The sequence below is a fragment of the Camarhynchus parvulus genome, chromosome 1 (assembly GCF_901933205.1).
Source record: "Camarhynchus parvulus chromosome 1, STF_HiC, whole genome shotgun sequence".
Classification (NCBI taxonomy): Eukaryota; Metazoa; Chordata; class Aves; order Passeriformes; family Thraupidae; genus Camarhynchus; species Camarhynchus parvulus.
The window spans coordinates 62,253,964-62,275,624 of NC_044571.1; the positions used below are offsets into that span (position 1 = coordinate 62,253,964).

At 39.2% G+C, this 21,661-nt stretch overlaps 1 protein-coding gene across 1 annotated transcript in view; it reads left to right on the plus strand.

The window, feature by feature from the left end:
- Positions 1-21,661, plus strand: part of RB1 (RB transcriptional corepressor 1) — a 71,957-nt gene that overhangs the window by 19,472 nt on the left and 30,824 nt on the right. The window contains 8 exon segments of the mRNA XM_030963018.1: positions 3,508-3,617; positions 4,551-4,628; positions 7,344-7,431; positions 7,885-8,001; positions 8,692-8,748; positions 8,837-8,868; positions 8,947-9,023; positions 9,236-9,438. Coding sequence (XP_030818878.1) covers positions 3,508-3,617; positions 4,551-4,628; positions 7,344-7,431; positions 7,885-8,001; positions 8,692-8,748; positions 8,837-8,868; positions 8,947-9,023; positions 9,236-9,438 — 762 coding nt within the window.

Consider the following 21,661-nt stretch of genomic DNA (forward strand, 5'->3'; position numbering starts at 1 on the left):
ACCCACCAAAGCGTCTTTTAACTCCTCTCTGCAGCAGAATGGGGAGAGAAAATATAACAAAAGGTTCATGGGTATTAGATTGCTCACCCAGTACCATCACTGGCAAAACAGACTCAGCTGAGGGATGTTAGTTGAATTTATTGCCAGCAAAATCAGAGCAGGATAATAAGAAGTAAAATAAATGTTAAAAGCACCTTCCCCCCACCCCTGCCTCCTTCCCAGGCTCAGCCTGCTCCCCATCAGCAGTGCCAGGAGATGGGGAGTCACTTTATCACATGTTCCTGCCACTGCACAGGGAGTGGAGTCCTTCCCGTTCCAGTGGAGGTCCTTCCTACAGGAGAACATCCTCCATGAACTTCTCCAACACGAGTCCATTCCACAGGCAACAGTTCTTCACAAACTACTCCAGTGTGGGTCCCCCCCAAGGGTCACAAGTCCTATCAGGAAGCCTGCTCCAGTGTGGGCTCCCTCTCCATGGGTCTGCAAGTTCCTGCCAGGACCCTGCTCCAGCATGGGCCTCCCACAGGGTCACAGCCTCTCTAAGGCACCCACCTCCTCCACAGGCTGTGGGTGGATCCCTGAATCCCCATGGACCTCCCTGGGCTGCAGGGGCACATCCTGCATCACCATGCTCTGCACCAGGGGCTGCAGGGGAATCCCAGCTCTGGCACCTGGAGCACCTCCTGCCCCTCCTTGTCCACTGATCTCCCTGTCTGCAGAGCTGCTCCTTTCACATACTTTCACATCTCTTTTCTCAGACAGCAGTTGTTTCTGTGTAATTGCAGTTGTTTCTGTTTTTCCCTTCATAAATATGTTATCACAGAGGCACTACTGTAATTCCTGGTTGGCCCAGCCTTGACCAATAGAAAGGGTCAGTCCTGGAGCCATCAGGATTGGCTCTGGTGGACATGGGCAAAGCTTCTAGCAGCTTCTCACAGAAGCCACCCCTGTAGCCCTCCCAGCTACCAAAACCTTCCCGTGCAAACCCAGTACAGACAGTCAGCTGTGTTTTACTTCATGCCAAATTGCTTAAGATACCCTTTACCTATTGGTGGAGTTCTAATAGGTTCTTCTAAAATCATGTGGCAAAATGAACTGTTTTTTAGGAATGTGGGCTAGCAGGGAATCCAGTATTCATAAAGTATATTTAGCCTATACTTTTAAATTTAATAAATTAATCTCCTGAGGCTAAACCAGGCTTTGCTCAAAGCAAAAAGCTTTTACTCCAAGCAAAACATAAGAGTTGCATATCCATGACCTTGCTAAGGCCAGTCATCTAAAATACAGCTATTACAATACAAGGTCTCTGAAGTCATTCTATAAATGCTTAAAGTCTTAAATTACACACCTTAATTTAAATATAAATGAGACATGTTATTGTAGTGTTGTTGGAAAGATATCCAGAAGATTAGTCTCAGTTTCACAACTTGGCAGAGTTTGGGCTGCTGTGTCTGTGCAGAATTACTTTCATCTTGCTGAGCTGTTGCCTGGATGCAGCAGGCTCTATCTTTGTGCAATTGCATCCAGAGTGCATTTTAATAGGTAACTTCTTGCAGTGTGTTTACATTCATCATTATTAAAAGTGTAAGTTTAGCTGTGTGTCGCCAATAGATGTGGTAACCTGAAAATAAGCAGCTCTGAAGCTGATCAGAGCAGTGAGTCTGCAGGGTTCAATCAAATGTATCTTCTGTTCAGTGTCATAGTGTGTTGGGTGGGGAACAAAGTACAGGACTCACTGAAGATCTTAATCTCTTCCTAAATTAATTCCAGGGTATCAGTAGCCTGTTTAGACTTTTTAATTTATGTGTGTATGTATAGCTGGGAAACCCTATATGAACTTCTAGCCAGAGGTCATTATACAGCTTATTCTCAAACCAGAGGGTTTTCATCCAAGACTGCTCAACTTAAGCACAATATCAAAATGTAAGCATAAGACTTGCTGGTGAAACTTTTACAAAAGGATGCATTTGAAGAAAAAATCGAGTCACATGATCTTTGCTCCCTAACCTTGAGTGCCAGAGCAGAAAGTTAGAGCTGTATTTCAGAGGTAGTTGGTTCATGCATGTAATCAGCTAACCAAAAATCATGGATGAGATCATCAGTACAATAGCTAGTAATGTAGTACATTTAAATTGACTTTGATAAAAAACTACCAAGCTTTTGAAAAATTGTAATGTTCCTTCCAGAGCAAGAAAAGCTTCTGAGGCTTAATGTTAGTATTTTGTCTTTTTCACGTGTTTGCTGGTCTGGCTTTATGCACTAATGAATAGATTGATACAGAACTCTTATTTTTGACTGAAGGTTTCTTCCAAATTAGCCCAGTGTAGCCATCTTGTCTAAGAGCTGCTGTTTTTTTTAGAAATTTATGAAATACTGAAATATTTTAGATGAAAAGAACACATAATCCATTAAGAAGATAACAAAAAATGAAGATATAATTAAGTTTTTAAATAAAAAGAATATTGATAATAGGAATTGAAATATAATCTTTGGTTTAATAGATAGACCTAATCTCAAAGTTTTAATTGTGAGATCAGTTTGGAGCAAATCCATTTGGCAAAGGTAAAGAAGAAGGTAAGGAGCAAAGCTGTGTAGGAAGTATTTGCAGCTTTCTCTCTTGTGAGACTGAGAGGGGACTAATTTGTGTTCATATGCATTGTTGCCTGTTTTCCTAGCAGGAGTTTGCCAGAGCACAACATCATTTAATAAGTTCAGTGGCTTAGGGAGCAGATAATTGAGGTGGCTGCATACTTCTGCATGAGCGCAGCAGCAGATTTGGAGGGCCAGATAAAAAAATTGCAGACTTCCAGTTAATGTTAGTCATTCAAAGTAAAAAGAAGTAATTAAAAAAACATTCAGAAAAATCCAATAAGCTTCTCCATGCAAAGTGAAGTCATATCAATCTGGGATTTCTGTCAATTAAGAATTTTTTAACAGTCACTTAAAAAACTACAGTGTGGCCATGAAATAACAAGTCTATTTTTGTAGCAATAGGCATGTCTCTTAAGAGCTACTCCAGTGCAGATATATTAATATAAAATGAGGAAACTCCTATTGAGGTAAAAAAAAAGGTTTGAGTTTAGGCCGTGTTGTCCAACCAGCAGAGACGGGGACTGATTCAATTGCCCAACAGCTGTTCTAAGAGCAGCAAGCATTTTACATTTCCTGCTCTTGGAGACAACCCTTTTTCTAGAAGAAAGATTTAAAAATGTGGAAATGTTCGTTTGATTTGCAAGTCTGTTTCCTAATCCAGTTGTTTTTACAGTGTCAAGACCTACATTTCATTAAAAAAATTCTTATGATCTGGGATTGTTTTCTCTTATAAACAGTAATTTTCCTCTGGGTGTGTTTCAACTGTTGTATAAGAAGTAACTTTGTGAGGTCCAAGGTCATTCTTTTAGCATTTCAGCATTGCAGTCATGAAGTAGAAATAACTTATGTTATTCAGTAGATTGTCGAACTTGTTCCTGTATAATAAATTCTGTGTTTTTTCAATGTCTTTTTGAGGTTGAAGTTATCTTGAAACAGTATGACGAGCTCTATCTCAAGAACAAAGATATAGATGCGAGACTATTTCTGAATCACGACGAGACTCTGCAGCCTGCTGTCATTGCATGGTAATATTTCCATTTACTGCTTTCATTCCATAACAGAGAGTGCAAACTTGTGTTGCTCTCTGCCCCCTTGTGTTATAAATGGAGATCTCTCTGTCCTGTGGACCTACTAGCTTAGTAGTTCAGCTAAAGCACCAGCCTTGCTTTATGTCATCACTTAAATAATGAGGGAACATATGACTGTGACTGCCTGATTTGGAAGCTCTGCTCTAACACTTACTCTGTGCAAGGCCCTTTTCATTGAGGGAAAGCTGAGGAATCATGAGGAGGAGGCATATCATGCTAGCTGATTGGATGTGCCAGAGGTGATGTTATGGCTCTGAGCCAGCTGGCACTGAATGGTTTGGGTGGTGGATGCTCCATCCCTGGAAACATTCAAGGTTAGGCTGGACAGGGCTCTGAGGACCCCCATTAAGTTGAAGTTGTCCTTGGTCATTGAAGCTGGATGGGGCTAGATGGCCTTCAAAAATCCCTTCCAACCCAAACCATTCTATGATTGTTTGATTTAATTTTTTTAAGTCCTACACTTGTATGCTAGCAATTGCTGACAATTCAACATCTCTATAATTTAATGTGAGCTGACCGTGTGAGTCTGAATTTATTTATGCCATGAAAATACACAAATTTAAAATGGGATTAAAATGCAACTAATACCATCTCTATAAATATATATATATATATGTATATATATAAAGCTGTTTGTAAGTGGAATTCTAGAAAAGAAGAAAAGCTTGGAAGGAAACTTTAGAGCTTGTCTAGTCCAACGTCCTGCTCAAAGCAGATCTACTTGGGAATTTAAACAACTCAAGTAATTGGGCGTCTAGATCTTCTAAAAATCTGTTACACATTTTTCTCTTCAGATTAATAAGTCTTTATAGAAAACATTGTCTTTTGAATTGTCTTAGTCTTTGATAAGTTTGTTTTCCATTTCTGTAGCTCGCAGTTGGAGAGGACACCACTAAAAAACAATGCAGATGAGGAAATCAATATTGTACTTCCACAGACTCCTGTTCGGTATGAGTTTTTCTCTTGAATGTGTTCTTTTGTTTAATATCATATCTAAAAATATTTATTATTAGAGTAGTCTTTTTTTAATTTTTAAGGAACTGTGGCCTGGGTTTTGTTGGTTTTTTTCCATAAACTATACTGTAGTTCTGATCACTGATACTTTTTATTTATAGGAGATATAAAGATGGCAAAGATGCTTCCTTAAAGTTCTTGACATTAGGAAAGTCCAGGAGTATGAAGTTTCTGCATTGCTAAAAATTTGAAATGTGCGAAACCAGCTTTGTTCTTGAGAGAAAGTCTAGTGATGTTTAGATTCTTTCCATTCTCACTTGGGCTTTGCTCTGATTTTTCCAAAACTGATGCTCTTTAAGGCAAATCATGTGAAGGCCTATTCACTAGCACTGAATTTGGTCTGTAGTAACTTTTTCATGAAACCACAGAAGTGTCAGTAGATGGCAGCAAAGGGTTGATCACCAGCTTAGAGTGGAAAGTGAATCCTTCTCTCCCTGATTAAACAGAACCCTGTATAGCATATGCTGAAATGACCATGCTTATTTCTTTGAGTTACCTTACAGTGTCATATTTTTGAACCTGGACTCATGGACTCTGCTTTAAAGCCTCCTGAAACAGAGAATCTAATGATTTTTATCAGTGGATTTGTATCTGGTCATTTATGTAGAAATTAGTGTATAAAAAGGGTGCAGGTACTAGTTATGAGCATAATGAGAATGGGTTGTATGTTTTCATTTTATGTTTTTCCAGTGTTCTTACGCTTTTCCTTATCATTAGGAGAGTTGTGGCAGAAGTGATTTTTACCAATACTTTGTAAAAAGTAGATTAAAGAAAAATGCATTATGTTGCAATGATTGAACACATTTTTGTTGGGTTTGCACTTACTTGACTGGTGACATGAGCCATATTGAGGTTAAATGATACAGAAATTTGAAACAGACAAACTGTAGTGGGCCAGCCAAACACCAGTGCACCCACTAGAATTATTTGCTCATTTTCTAAATGCTGTAAGGTAAGGATTAGGAGGAGAGCAAAGCGGGCTTAAAACTCTAAAGGGTATACAGCAAACTTTATTAACAGAACTACAAAAAAAAAATCAGAATAAACCTTCAGAACACTTCTCCTTTCCCACTAACAAAGTAAAGAGACAAAACCTGGAACTTTCAGTCAGTTTGCCGCCTTTAAAATAGTCTTCTTTTTTTCAGTTCACTTAGGGGGAGGAGTCTCTCTTGCCATGTCATGGAGACTTTTCCACAAGAAATAGTTCTCTTGTGGTTTTAATTTTCACAAATAACAGTCACCTGGAAAATCTGAAAAATTTGTGAAGTCCCTGCCATGGTTTGGTAGTCTTCCCACAGCTACCATCATGGGGCATTTCAACTTGCTGGGGTACAATTTTAAGGATGGGCTGTTCTGGTATAGAAACAAAAAGTTCTCTTTTATCGCTAGGAACAGAGATTTTCTTCTTCTGTCCTGGGGCAAGGTTTCTCATCTTTTTCATCTCTCTGGGTTCAAGCTTCTCATTGGAGCACAGCTACTTCAATATATGCTTGGGTGCTCATGGCTGTGGTTAGAATGCTATATTCTCCCCATGCATTCCATGAATTACAGGGGAAAAAAAAAGTCTGATGTATCAGCTATATCTTCACCATAGCCTTACAAGACAATTTCAGCCCTAGACTAAGGCATCTCCTCATTCTCCTCCCATCTGGGATTTGAATCCTTCACTGACCTTGGTGTCTCCATTTCGTTTTCTCCATGTGTCTTCACCCTTTCCTTTTTCTGTCACTTGAGAGAGAATTGATGCCTGCAAGTTTTGTCTGTGCACTGAGAGAGTTAACTTTTCACCTGGGCCTGCAGATGGTGATGTGCTCTCTGCCGGGTGGTGGCTGCTCTGGCTGCATGGCTGTTTTCCAGCCCCTGCCACACTCAATTCCAGCCATGGGGCTGCTGGGCTGCCTCTGTTTTCTGCGGTGCCAGCAGGATGGCTGGGCAGCTCATAGCCAGAGCAGGGCCTGGCTTGGCTCCACCCAAAGCCAAGCAGAGCCAGCCTGGCCCTCTGGCTGTGGTTGGAACTCAGCAGCAGCAGCAGAGCGATGCATGACCCAGCCACTGTCCCAATCACCTGTTCAAAGGCTGGAAGCAAGAGAGCTTTTCCCGGGGCTTGTTCTTCTTTAAATGTGATTTCACATAAGCGTATTCAGCTCTCTTCAGTTGTTTAACAAAGTGTCAATATTCAAAACTAGCCAACTGATGATTCTGTCAGGTCCAAAGGAAGCTGCCAAGGTCCTTACAGGGAATCACTTCTGTAATTCCTGGATATTTTTTTTTCTTAGCTAAAAGCTAAACTACGTTAAACCGTTTAACTATGTTAAACAACAAGCACACAAAATTCTGCTGAAAACCAAAAACAGCAATGAAGAATTCAGGAAGTAACAATACCATAGAAGAATCAAGCTATCTCTTAGGTGTTAAGCCATTCTTTTGGTTATTAAAATTATCACAATCCATGTGTAAGTAATTAGATAAATTGCATTGTTAGAATTCATAGTTGTTACCGCAGTGCAGTAGCTTTTCTCGAACAGTTTGTTTGACAAATGGAGTCAGAACAGGAATCATAGTTTTTTGGTGTGTGGATTTGCTGTTCATTTTCTGGAAACTGTCAAGCCAACCTTAATGCTTATTATGTATGTTATTGTGTTTTTCCAGAGCGGCAATGAATAACATTCAGCAGTTGATTATGATTTTAAACTCAGCAACTGATAAACCATCAGATACTCTCATCAAGTACTTCAATGTAAGTGACTACAAAGAAGATTTTTGTAGGATTCTTGGAATTACCGCTCAAGCAAAATAGACACCTGTAGATCTGATGCACGTGTTTTTGAAAAAGTACATTTTATTTGGGTTGGTTTAAATGTCATCAGTCATTTTAGAAAGCACTTCTTGCTAACTGTTGTGTAGTGGAACCTTTTGAGTGCTTAAATACTTCAGTTACTGAGCAACATATTAAAATTCTTTTTTGTGTGTATTGAATGGAAAAGCAAGGGGGTATAGAAGGGAATCAAAAGAGAAAAAGATGTACAGCACTCTTTTAAATACTCCATTTTTATTTATGCTGATGACCTTATTGAAAGGTGTTACAAAGGGAAGCAGGACTTTTAATCATTTAAATTATTGAAATGTTTTTGAAGTAAAATGCCTTTTTTTTGTCTTTCCTTCCCCTAATTTCTTTCCTCTACTTTTTTAGAATTGCACAGTGAACCCTAAGGATAGTATCCTGAAAAGAGTGGAAAGTTTTGAACACATCTTCAAAAAGAAATTTGCTGAAGCAGTTGGACAGGGATGGGCTGAAATTGGCTCACAGGTAAGTATTTGGGTTGAATATCACTCACTTGAGCTCTGTTAGCACTAGCTGATGTGAGACCTGACTTACTGACTGTCCTCATTCAGTGTTGATCAGTAAAGGTAAAAAGTAACAGTATGCTTTTCAAATTAAGGAAGCACTGTCAAGATAGCATGTAAGAAATTCCTCTTAATATGTAAGGAGCAATAGTAATTGTGTGGAAATATGTTGGAAGTTCTTTACTGAAGAATGGAAAAATTTCTGGGGCAAAATACATTAAGTGAAACATATATTTACATTCATTAGGCTAACTTGGCCTAAAACTGCCAAAGGTGACTCACTTCCTCATAAAGTCAGGAGAGCAGCTGTGCTTTCAACAAGTATTTTGGAAAATAAATCCAACCAAGTTTGTACTCGACAGTCTCCTTCCTGTCTGTCAGCACTGCTTTTTTATCCTGTTAGCTGTGAATCAGTATGAACACAATTCAGGTTGTTACACTTGGTTAAATCTTCATGTGGCTGGGGTAGTCGCACACCTTAGTAGCCCTTGAGGCCTGTCCAGTGTTACTGGCCAGTGGAACTCGGGACAGTAACTTGTTTATATTGGCGCTGTCAAAAACTGGAATGTTCTGGATTGTTAAAACACAAGAGTCTGCCTGTTGTATTCTGTCAAAACTTCTTGTAATATTCCTGAATTTCTCATTCTAACAGAGGTACAAGCTTGGAGTGCGTCTCTATTACAGAGTAATGGAGTCCATGCTGAAGTCGGTAAGTTTAGTGCTACTATCTCAGTACTGGCAGTACCTCTGGAATTACTAAGAATATTCACAAGTTTGGTCTGATTTATTTATTTCAGGAGGAAGAGCGCCTCTCAGTGCAGAATTTCAGGTACTTGCCCCTAACTTGTTATTGAAGTCTGCTATTTGAAGTCTTGAGTCAAGTACTAATAACTTCCTTTCTCTTCAGCAAACTTCTGAATGATAACATCTTCCACACATCTCTTCTGGCATGTGCTGTTGAGGTTGTCATGGCTACATATGGCAGTAAGTTAAATCTAAAGTCCTTAATTGCATTGTTACTTATTGGTAGTAATTACTATCTATTCTAATATAAATAGCAAAAAACCTGCCCAAAACACAAAAGCAACTCACTGAAATGTCTGAGTTAGCAATGATTCAATAAATACAAAAAGAAAAAAAACTCAAAAGTGGAAGAATGTAGAATATGTGATAATTTTAGTCTGTTTTCCCTTCAGGAAATGCTTCACAAAGTGACAGTACCAGTGCTGAAACAGACTTGTCTTTCCCATGGATTCTCAATGTATTTGATTTAAAAGCTTTTGACTTCTACAAGGTGATTGAAAGCTTTATTAGAGCAGAACCCAACCTAACACGGGAAATGATAAAGCATCTAGAACACTGTGAACATCGAATTATGGAGTCTCTCGCTTGGCAGTCTGTAAGTAACACTTTAAAGTAGAATTTTCTCGTGTGTAATGTGCTTGCCTAGAAAAAAAGTCACACCCAACTCTACAGAAGAAGTTGTGGTCTTGCTGAGATTTGGTTCTAGAAAAATAAATTAAAAGCAAAACAGGATTAGTTTTGTCATGTCTTCTGGTTTTAGGAAAAGGGAACATATCAGAGGAAGAAGTCAACATAGGTCTGGTGATTTACATGATTGTAAGCCAGCATCATTTTACTAGTCTGGCAAAAATCATAAGGGTAATATCCTTAACTGTGTTTTGGTACCAAAGTCAGCAATAAATTCCATGGTTTTATTTGAAAGTTAATTTTTATCCAGTTGCTATTCCTACTTGGCAATAGGGCCTCTGTTCTGGACATCTGATATATTTGCTACTAGTACTTAAAATATTATTTTGCATTGTTCTTTGCATTCCAGTCACTTTGGTACTTTTGGATGCCATTAAAATAAAATGCTGGAAGGTTGGGTTGTTTTTTTAGGCTGTATTTCAGTAAATCAAACATTTGTTTCTTTTCATTGTTTGTTACTTATAAACCAGAAATAGGCTGTTTATGCCACAAAGCAGGAGACTATAGAGGCTGGTAATTTTGACCAGACATAAAGGAACCATTTTAGAACCAATCCCATATCCTTTAGTTCTGGAGAGGAAGGGCTATTTTAAGAGGCAGACACTATTTTAGGAAACTTGCAAGCATGCAAAAGGTGTTTAGGAATTGTAACCTTAAGAGGATAAGTGATACCTGGGTTTGACTCTCTACAAGCAAGAAGTGGCTCCTGCTACCTTCTACAGACCAGCTTGAAGCAAGCTTGCTGATCAGCAGTACACCAAATCCACCAGGTTTTACCCAATAAGTCAAACAAGGAACGCAGGATAATCTAATTTAGACCTGGACTTTCAGGCTGGAAAATCCAGAGAGTTTTGTTTTCAAAAATTATGGATGTTGCAGGCTTTTGTGAAACAAATTATAATATCATCAACAAGCACAGGATTATTCCAGGATTTTTTTTTAGTGCTCTGCTTGAATGTGTTTTAGTGTTTTGACTCTTTCTTCTTGAGTTTCTAGAGGGGCATTTGGTACTAGTTTGGGGTGGGTGATTTTTCAGTTAGAAGGGGCCTACAAAGATCACCTAGTGCCAGAGAAGGATGTGGAGTGAAGCCCAGGAGAAAATACCTAGATGGCTGACTCAGGATGTTGCTGAGGTATCCTGGCTTAGCTGGTGAACAAAAGAATGGTTTACTGTATTCTGCAATTCCTTATCTGGGTATTGCCTCCATGCAATGGTATACAAGGTTTGCAAGTGTCTGCTTTAATTAGCAATTCCCTCGAGAATGGGCAGGCAATTAGGGAAGTGTAGTTCATACCAGTAAATACCTCTGAACCTCCAAACACTTGATAAAGGCGTAGAGAAAAGCCAGATGCCTTCTTCTTACTCCTAAAGAATGTCTCACTATAAGTGGTTTCTTTGGGTTAATTGTAAACAGTCCAAGAAAGATGGAATCTTGAGAAAGTTCAAGTGTCCTCATATGGTTAGAAAGTGGTTTTGTTTTTTAATTGTTCCCCACCCCCCCCCCCCCCGAGAAAAAAGTGTTGAAATGAAGAAGCATGGAACAAGTAAAGCTTATGCAAAAAACCCCAAAACCATCTAGCTTAGTAAATAAGAATATAAACTTCTGAGAAACATTTATTTACAAATATTTGCTTAATGCAACTTTGATTTCCCCACTTGCTTGCTATCTGTTTTTGCTTAGTTCTTGTGTCCTCCACCCTCCCAGGTAGTGCATTTCATTACAGGGCTTGTCTGCTTCAGTTGCTGCTCATTCTCCTGACTGCTTTAAAAAGGAAGACTTTGATGAGAGATTTAAAAGGATTGAGCAATTTAATACCAAATAGCTTGAATTTATTGCAGTTTTACTTGTCACAGAGCTTTTGTGAGGAAAAATACCTTGTATAATTTCTCTGGGAAAAAAGTCTCAAATGCATCTGACCTTTACCTGACTTGGGAAGCTGCATCAAGTGAATGTAAAAGATTCTGTTTTTTACTGTTTTCTGAAGAGAATATATTACTCCTTAGCTACTCATTGTGAATATGTTTATGGCTTTTGCATAGCTGGCTGATTTAGTCATCTGTGCTTTAGGAAGGAAATGAAACTTTTCTAGGTCATCCTTTCTTTTAACAACAACAAAAAAAGTATAGCTAGACAAAATAAAGGGTGGAAACCAGTTAAAGGTTCTTCTTGATTTTTAAATAATTAAATAATTCTTGATTTTTAAAAGGGGCAAATACATACTGACTAAATCATGTGAAAAGTACTTCCTTTTTCTTAAATCTTTATCAAACCCTGAGAGAAGTCCTATTTAACCACTCAAATATTTACCAGTGAGGTTATGATGCTTCCAGATAAAGATTATGTGGAGATTAGTTTAGAATATATTAATAATGCTGCATAATTTTATTTGCAAAATAGAAATACACTTTACAATATTCTTTACTTTGAATTTGTGCTCGCTTACAATATTTTGAACACTATTTTGATTTCGTAACTTTAAAGGGAACTGAAATTACTTTAGACTCAAAGATGCTGAATAGCCTTTGTTTCACTTTTATCATACTTATAGAAATATGATTTGAACCCTTCCACAGTTAAAATCTGTTTCCTCTGAAAGGGAAAGTTTTTTACCTGTCAGCCTGTGAGTTCCTGCTCAGCCTTTTCCATAAGTCTATCCATTTGACCTCGCTTGTGGCCACCCAAAAAAGTAATTGTTTCGAATATCTCCAATGAAGGTTATGTGAATGAATTCCAGAATATCTGAATTTCCCTTGCAGAAAGCCCTGTCAACTGCCATGTCACATCTTTCACTGAAGTATTGTTGCCATTTGCTGCAGTTTGTTAGGAATAAACAACGAAGAGCAGGTTTTCAGGCAAGCAAATCAAACACAAAGTCTCTCAGTTTTCAATCTATTTTGAGTGAAATACCTGTGGGATGTTTTTGGGTTTGCCATTCAAGGAAGTAGATGCCTGTGGAGTATGTTTGTTGTATCTGAAAAGCAATCCAGCTGTATTTCCCTGCCTCTCAGCTTCCATCCTGCTCACATGCTCTGAATGGGGAGGTACAAGCAAGGTAGTGTGTTTTTCATGCTGCTGCTTAGAGAATGTGCTCCTTGCAAATGCCCTTTCACATGTGCGTTGTTGGGGTAGTGAAAGGGTCTTGTTCTTTGCACTGGAGCTGCAGGCCAACCTCAGCCTTGTGTGGAGGTAAAGCAAGTTAGAGACAGAAGCTCTCCACACTTTCCTGGTTAGCTCTACAGACCAAGTGTTCTGTTAACTTGTTAGCTCCTCCACGTGAGCACTAGGATTATTCCAAGTGGTATTTCTCTTAGGACTGGAGTTTGAAAAGGTTGTGTGGTAGCTCTTGCCGTTAGCAGGGGTGAGGGTCCGCTGCATCACCACCTGCAACCCTCCAACAGCTCAGAACAGAAAGTGAGGGTTCATTGTGGCAGGCTAAAGGGAATTCGATTCCCAGCCTGCTTTGGTCTGGTAACTTCAGCTGTGGTTTTCATGTTTGTTTTTGTGTGAACAACAAACAGAGGGGAAACTGAAGCAGTGCATTGCACTGCAGCTTTTGACACTGTAGCCTTCTTTGGTTGTACTGCTTTTTAATATGTGCTGTCCTAATTAGTGTTTTAATTTTTATAAGGAGGGAGGAACACCAGTATTGATATATGTTGTGATTTGGAATTGTAGTATGTTTTGGAGTTTTAATGACTGATGCAAGAAAAACATGGCTTCATGAAGTTACTTCTCTTAATGGTTAAAATATGAGTAGAAGTAGACAAGTGTGCTTTGCTTTATTTATAACCTCTTTCATCTAGCATTGCCTAAACTGTGCTCCATAATGCTTCTCCTTGTGTAGCTTCTTTTCTGTGGTTTCTATTGTCAATTCAATATTTGCAATGAAATCTACGGTACACGCAGTGTTGATTTAAAATATCTCGATGTTTGCAATAAGTATTTGTCATCTAACTGTGTAGTCAGTGTTTATACTTAAATACCTCATCCCACACCAAAGACTTCTGTTGGTTTTAAATTATGCAGCTCACTGCAGCAGAGTGCCTTCGTGCTCAAAACCATATATTCCCAAAGAATATATTATTGCATTAATATGGTGAACTTGCTGAGCTGGAATAACAGCAGACCTACTTTGATCATGCATTAAGGAAAAAAAAATTAAATAATATGTTTAAGATTTGCATAAAAAGTGTTAGACAAATCCAGGTCAGGGTAAAGCTGTGAGCAGTTATGGGTCAGCAAGTTCTCCTTAGTACTTTGGAATAGTACAGGCTTAGCTATGCAACCTCCTGGTCTTTGGTTGTACAAGGACGCAGTTATTGTGGAGTTCACTGTTCTCAAGTGTTTAGTATCTGTTTCCTTGGATGTACAATTTCAAATTAGGTTTCTGTGCTCCTTGTAAGGAGGAATTGAGCATCTAGAAAGGGCAGTTAATACATTTTCTTGTGGGTTGAATCCTTCTCAGTAGGGATTTCTCTTAGGTATGTCTGAAGTCCTACAGCTTCTCTGAAGGTAGGTGTCTACATGCAGTTTAAAACCCTCCTTCATTTTGCCGTCTTAAGTGATTCCTTTTAAATCAGGAAGTAGGAATGGTCACACTGTTAACGTTTGATACATTAGGTTACTGGATAAGTGGTTTGCTGTTGTATTAAAAGAATTAATCCAAAATCTTTTTGATAGGCAGCCAAGTAAGGCCAGGCAGCAAGGGCTGAGTGTTTGGGGCTGACTTTGTACTACTGGCCTCAAAGGGACAATAGTTTGGGCTTAAGTATTGCCCCACAGTCATCAGGAGTGTTTCCTTGGTAACGTGTTCCCTGGCCTGTTTTGGCCTTTGTCAGCTCTCCTCGGCACAATGCCTAGGCAAGATCTGGGGCATGATGCAGCTCAGGGACTATTTTCAGCTGCTGGTATGGATTAGCAGAGGAGAATGTGTAGTTGTGTGGGCGCAGGCTGTGCTTTGCCACTTGCCCACGAGGCCTGAGGACAGGCTGTGGCTCGCTGTGCTTCCAAGCCCAGATGCAGTCGCGGGTTCAGCCACGAGTGACTCCAGCGCTGGCAAATGAGTCACACGTTCTGTGCCGCCTTCCCTCTGGGCTCTGGGACTCATGCCTGCTTCTGTGCAGCAGCTGGCTTCTCTTGGGAAAGCTGCTCTGTGTCAGGCGCACTCCTTCCATGCCTGCTAATGTTTGCCTTTCCTCAGATACAGGACAGGGGGACAACAGCCTTAGGCACACAAAAAGCGCTGAGCATGTCCAGAAGGACAGCATCTGCAAGCATGCTCACTGGCAGGATGCAATCTAGCAAGGGAGCTTCACTGGTGTAAAGATAGGCACCTCAGGAATTGCAGGCATCAGATTGCTCGTGCAGACATCACTCATGTCTTGTGGGTTTCTGGATTGTAGGCACCTAGGATCTTGTCTCAGTTTGGAAGTTGCAATGGGCAATGATTTGTAATATGGAATTTTCTGGGGTTTTTCTTGCAGGGGACAAAACATGCTAAGGGTCACCAAAGGATGGCTTGGCATGTGCTCACCATGCTCCTTTTGACAAAGTTACATTAGGAGAATGCAGCTTTAACCTTCAGAAAGGAACTGAGAACATATTTGAGGTTTTCTGTCTGTACATACTAAATATATTTCTGCTTGCATCATGAGTGTGTACCAGAAGCATGTGGGATGAGAGAGGTCACGACCACCACTGCTCCTCGGCGTGATAGTGCCAAAGGCTCACACTGATTCTGCTGAATGTGCTCTAAATTATTTTAAGGCTACGACATTTCAGTTGTCACAGCTGTGGCTGGAAAACCTTCTATGATTTTGCCTTTATCATACAGGGCACAGTTTTAGGAGTCTGTAAGATGATTGCTTTTTGGGTATTTGTGAAAACAGCACATGGTGTAATAAAAATATGAATATATTTATGTTTATAGGCTTTTTTATTTTGGCTATATGTATACACACACTCTTTAATAAATGCTTGCCTTTCTAGTACTCCTGAGGAGTTTCCTTTAATGAAAACCATGCTGTGCTTTTTGAGAGTTGAAACTTTTATCTGCCTTAACAGCTGAAGGCAAATTGAAAAACCAGGAAGAATAGCGAATTATAGTCTTCACTGTCTCTCCCATCACTTTGAAAATCTTCCCTGCCACTCCTATTTATCGTGAGGATGACTCAAGCTGTTATTCATGCTTGGGTGTTACCATTTGAGCAAATCCTCCAGGCTACTGGAAGAGAAGCCAGAACATTTAAAGCTGAGGTCCTGTGTTTCCTGCTTTTGTCTGTGTTGACAGTGTGCTCACTTCTTGGTAGGCACTCTCAAAGTGCATAAAGCACTCACTAGGACTATAGGATTTTGATTATCTTAGCAGTGTTAACAGGTTTATCTGTTGTAGGTATACCAAGTCAGCCCAACCCTTAAGATGCTCTTGCTTCAAGTACAAACACGACCAAAGGGATTACCTAAGACACAGCAACTATGCAGAGTTTTCATTCTGTGACATTTAGATGCCATTCTTGATTAGGAATGTTTTTTCCTGCTGCTTTAAGGTATAGAGTTTCTCTAATTAAGAGAATATGAATCCTACTTCTATAACTTAGATATTTAAGTTTCCTCTGCACTTCAGACAGATCTGTACTTCCAGGAAGCAGTTCATTCTATTTATTTTAAACAGGTGTTTTACAGTGGGATTATTCACTTTCCACTGTCATCTGCCTCAATGACAAACCTAAACTGGATTTATAGTTTTGTCTTTTAAGGCTAGGAGTCATATGCTTAATTCTACTTTAGCAAGTTAGCAAGTCATATGCTTAATTCTACTTTTCATAACTGTGTTTCCCCCTTCCTTAAAGCATGAAAGGGAGATTAGCAAGAGATGGCTGTGTAATTATGCCTCGGTTTGCTTTAGGTGGCTGCTTGTGCTGTATCTTGCCTGTAGTTGCTGTTGTGTTTTCACGTGGAGGTCATGTACCCAGGCTGTGTCAGGATTGTTCTGGTTATAGATTTACAGCTGTGACAGGGAGCTGGGACTTACAGGCTGTGCTCAGTGGAGCTGCCAGCTTTCTTGGTGCCCCATAAAGATATCTTGTCTGTACACCAGTACTAAGTACGGATTTAGTCACAGAAATGTCTGCATTAGCGTGGTAGACTTTTTTAAGTCTGCTTTTCTTTAAGGTTGGCTGATTAAAAGTAACAAGGAATAGTGCAATAGTTTTCTGGGAATCCTTGCTTTTCAAGTTGTTGGGGGTTTAAAAATTTTTTCAAGTTTATTTTAATACTGTTCAATGTTTTGGTCATCATATTTCAGCTGTAGGAATTTGATTTTAGTCCTACTATGTTTTTAGGTAGTTTGAACTTTTCATCCTGCAACACTGCTATTTCTGCATTGTAAATACTTTGCAGGAATGTTTAAAGGTTGTCCATGAGGGAAAAATGTATTAGAATTCAGGGAGGTATCTTGGCATTTCTTCAGTTTTGCAAAATCTTGCTGACTTGTGGCAAATTTTATGTAACTGTCTCCTTAAATACAAATGTAAATAAAGCTCGGGTTAAGTTCTGTGACTTGTATCCCTGTTGCTCATTCCTTGGATGGCACTATGCTCTCCAGCTTTGTAATTTTAGGAATCTCTGTAGTGAAATTGGTAAAGTTATTAAAATGAAGTTTTGGTTTGGTTTTTGGGATTTTGTTGTTGATAGGTTGGTTTTGTTTTTGCTTTGGTCTGGCTTATTTTATCTGAGCCAGAGTCTTGAATAATTGTCACAACCTTTTATTACTCTTTTTTTCCTTACTGCTGTGTCATTTGACTCACTCTTGCTAACTTTTCTATGGAAGGTAAAATTAGTTTATGTTAAGAAGCAAGGTGGGTGCCAAACAAACATTTTAATATGGAGGTTCGTGTGCTCAATTTTCAAGCTCTCAAGGTGATACTAGTATTGTGTCAAACTGTCAAATTATATATTATTGGAAGATGTTTTTGTTTCTTTTCTTGCTGCACTTTCTTTAAGTTATTGCATGCATAAAAGCATGGGGGTCGAGTTGCTTTTTTGTAGGCCAAATAAGTGCTTTTGTGCCTGGTTTTATACTGTGTAAATATATAGCACTTCAGTTATGTGTTTGTATCACCATCTTACAGTAACTTTCCAGTAATAAAAAGCCCTTGTGGGGGATGTGGATGCCCCTGTTCACAGCTGTTGAGCAGGCATAGTGTTCAGCACCCTCCAGAAAGGTAATCCCTCTACAGCTTTTCCTTTGGGGTGGGTTTGCCTGTCAGAAGGGGGTAGGTGCAGGCTGGTAAGTGCCCGTGGTACAGCTGAGTGTGGAGCCTCTGCAGCTGCATCCTTGGTGTTCTCCTGAGCACAGGCTGGAGGCTCACCCACGTAGACTCTGCCTGGTCTGAACTTGGCTCAGGTTCATTCCTGGACTGCCAGCAGCCTGTGCTTTCCCTTTGGGAGTCACCCTGCCCACAGCAGAGCCCGTGCTTGGCACGCTCTCTGCATGCCTGTTGCACCTTCCAGCAGCCAGGAGGAACTCACAGATCTTATCTGGACAGCAGGCAGTACTGATTTTTTTTTTTTTTCCCCCATTTGCTACCCAGGGGAGTGTGTGAAATACAGAAACGTGCAGTATACATGGTAAACTTTCTTTCATGTGTAAGAAGTGTGAAATAACTTAAGTAGACCAGCAGTTTTTGGATTTGATTTCATTAATGAAACATTTTTTGTTAGGCTGAAAAGGTAGATATTTTGATACTTGCTTCACTGTCAGTATTCTCATTTTTGTCCATATTTTGCTATGTACTTAATAAAATTTTCCAATTGACTTCCTTTCATAAAGCAGCAGGATTTGCAGAATTCTTCTGAAAAGCAGAGTTAACCTAGCCTAAGTTGTTTTCATGTGAGGTAGAGTTAATATTATTCACAAGATGGTTGCATTAATTTTGGGTGCCTCCTGTTGCTAGCATTGTTGTTTAAGAATTTTGTTCTTTAAGGCAGGAACTCACTGTTTAAAAAAGATAGAGTTAGGGGAAATATTAAAACTATGTGTGTGCAAAAATATTCTTTTTATCTCATCATAAAAGAACTTCTTTCTAGTGGCCTTCCTTTGCCGTTGCTTGTGGTTTGATCCTCAGGTTTAAATTACAGAAAATTTCCCCCTTCTTATTGCTGGACAGCTTTTAGTTCTGATAGAACTAGAGAGGGCAGGCTGCTTCTTAAGTAGAAAAAAAGAATTATTTGAAATCTGAATTACCAGCTCTGGAATTTTCTTTCTCCAACAATGTGATAGGTTTTATAAAAGACCGGAAAATGTGTGAAGACTTCTTTTTGTTTGTTTTAATTTTGTAGTAAGTTCAGTTTTCTTACGGGAAGAGCTGTGCTTGCTTTTACAAGCAGCTGTATGACAGGAACTGGATGGGGGTGAAGTGATAAATGTGAAAGGTTTCAGTATCAAACCAGGATTGTGAAAGCAAAACTTCTCCATGCAGCTTCTTGCAAAAGTGTTAGACTTTGCAAGCTTGGCTTTCTGAATTTGGCTCCTCTTAAATAAACCCTATTGAGTATGTTCTGTAAATGTGCTAATGCAGTGATAGTTGTATTTATACAATGTTTTCAATATTCTGGTAATTGGGTAACAAATGCAGCCCAGGCATTTCTGTCTTCTAGATTTAGAATCATTCTGATTTACATTTTGCCTTAGCTTTTGAAATGTATCATGTTTCATTTTGTCAGTGGTGCTCAAATGTCAGAAACCCTGCAGTCTAAATGATGATAGTCTGGTAAGAAAGGGAACTTGTCAGGATTCACAGGTCTGCCTAGATGCAAGAACCTTGTAATATTACATTTACTGCTGGAAAAGTATAAACAAATTGCCCTTAGAAAATAACTTGAGAGAATAAATAAGGCTAGAGGATACTGTGCTCAGGTGGGATTTTCAAAATTACTAGTCTCAAAGTGAACCTCACTGGGTTCTCTAATTTTAGCTGAGTTCTTAGTGTAATTCTAGAAATCTCATCTTTGGTTATGATGGTGCTTGAAATTGCAAGTGAGAATTTCTTTCTCATTTGCAAGGGATGATGGAAGACTGTTGGATCAGAAGTGATATGGAAAGGTTGAATGACAGTCTAGTGCTCCCTGCCTCTTTCCAAAGAAATGAGAGGGGCACTTATGAAACTAGTAGATTTGAAACAAAAGGATGTTTGGGTTTCTTAGTTTTGTTCTTAGTTATGCACGCACACAATGTGAGCTTTTTACTACTGTGAATTTTAAAAACTTTACACACATTTACAGGAAGACAGAACAAGCTCGCAGAAGAAAAATTTCTCCTGAACACACAAATATATCTGACCCAGAAAATCCTGACATATGACTGATGAAGAGGGGCAGCACTTGAGAAAGCCTTGTGTGCTTCTGCTGTTATCTTGTTCCCCAGGCATCCAGCCTTGTCTGCTGTTGGAGTCAGGATTGTAGATTAGCTGCATGTTTGGGGTCTGATCAGCTATCCTTATCTTTTACCTGGTCTCAAGAGCTCTTTTTCAATTTTTGCAATTCTGTGACTGAGGTTACTTCCTTAAGAAACCAAAGCTTGGAGGTTGATTTCATTTAAGGATTCCTTACCTGCCTGAAGTATTTAATATAGAGGTTTTTTACACACTTAAAAAAATATAAAGACATACTTGGCTTGGTATTGGTATTTCTTCAAATGTAAAATATTTGCATACTGAGGTAAAAAAAATCGCCTGGCAATTAAAAAATTAAAACTTCAAGCTGAATGCAAAAAGTATAAAATAGGACATCTTTTGATTTTGAAGTAATGATATGTTGAAGTAATTTTAAGGTGTTTATAGCAAATTTTTTCTCCTGATCTTTTGAAACTGCTGGTTAATTAACTAGTTATCAATGTCTGCCTGCCTTTAGAGCTAAAGCTTGGAATCAGTGAAATTTGCCCTGCTTTTATTTTTATAGGAGGTGTGCGTTTTCTGCACTCTGTAGATGAAGAAACCACACTACAAAGAACAGTTTTTAAAGTTTTGATCCTAAAACTAAACTTCTAGCTCTCCCTGGGCAGGCATATGAGTAAAAATAATGCACTTTTAGGAAGTACTGGTTGCAACACATTCAGATACTCAGGAGCTCTGACAATGTAAGCCTTTTTTTCTTTGAAATGTCTTGGCATGACTTAGGAATGTAACTTCTTATCTAGATTTTTACATTTAAATTTTGTCATAAGACCTTACCAGAGAGACAGAAGAGTTGGTATCAAAGTCAAGAGCAGAGAGAGGGAGTGCATCTGTTGAGGAATTGCTCCATCCACAGCTCTCCAGGATAATTTTGTTGCAGAACCAGAAAAGGCAGGGAAAACCTCATCCAATCCTGAATATCTGGTACCCTGTCTTGATATCACCTTGTTGTGGGAGGTACAGTTTTACTCCCCCTCTTCTGAATCAGTCAGATCAGGAATTTTTCAAGTAATGGTCTGATTCTCAGCATTACAGATGATGCTTTTTGACTGTGTTGGGTTTTTTGTTAGGGTATTTGTTGTGGGTTTTTTTTCCTCTCCTGTGGAAAAAGTGGAAATGTTTAATAATAAAAAATAAAAAGTTTCCTCAAATAGCTTCTGGACACTGAGCTGTTAACTGATCAGAAAGCTTTTGTACTGTGTTGCACTGTGCTCTTTCAAAAAACAGAAGCTGCTGCCCTGGACAGTGAGTGCAAACCAGAGCTGCTGTCTGTGCTTCTGCAGACTACTTGAGGTAATAAACCAAGGAAAGTTTGGTTTAAAAGGGAAGTACTCATATATGTGGCTTTGTCTGCTTGTTCTGCTTTTAAGTCAAGGATGGGATTTTATTTTTCCCCTGCAGTTTTTTAGTCTCAGAGTTGGTTCTGTTTATCAGGGTGAGGCTCTGGGGTGCTCGCTGCTGTAACGGCAGAGGGTGTGTTGCTAACAAGTTGTCTCTCAATTGAGTAACAGCTATGAGAAGCTCAGGGGAGTAGTACCCTGGAAACGTAGCCCAGCAGTGATATTAGGGGCTTTTGTGTCACATTTCTTGGAGGGAGTCTAATATTAACACACCCTTAGAGAGAGAGAGGCATTGAGACTTTAGAGATGCATGTCTAGTTTTGGGCTTTGGATTTGTC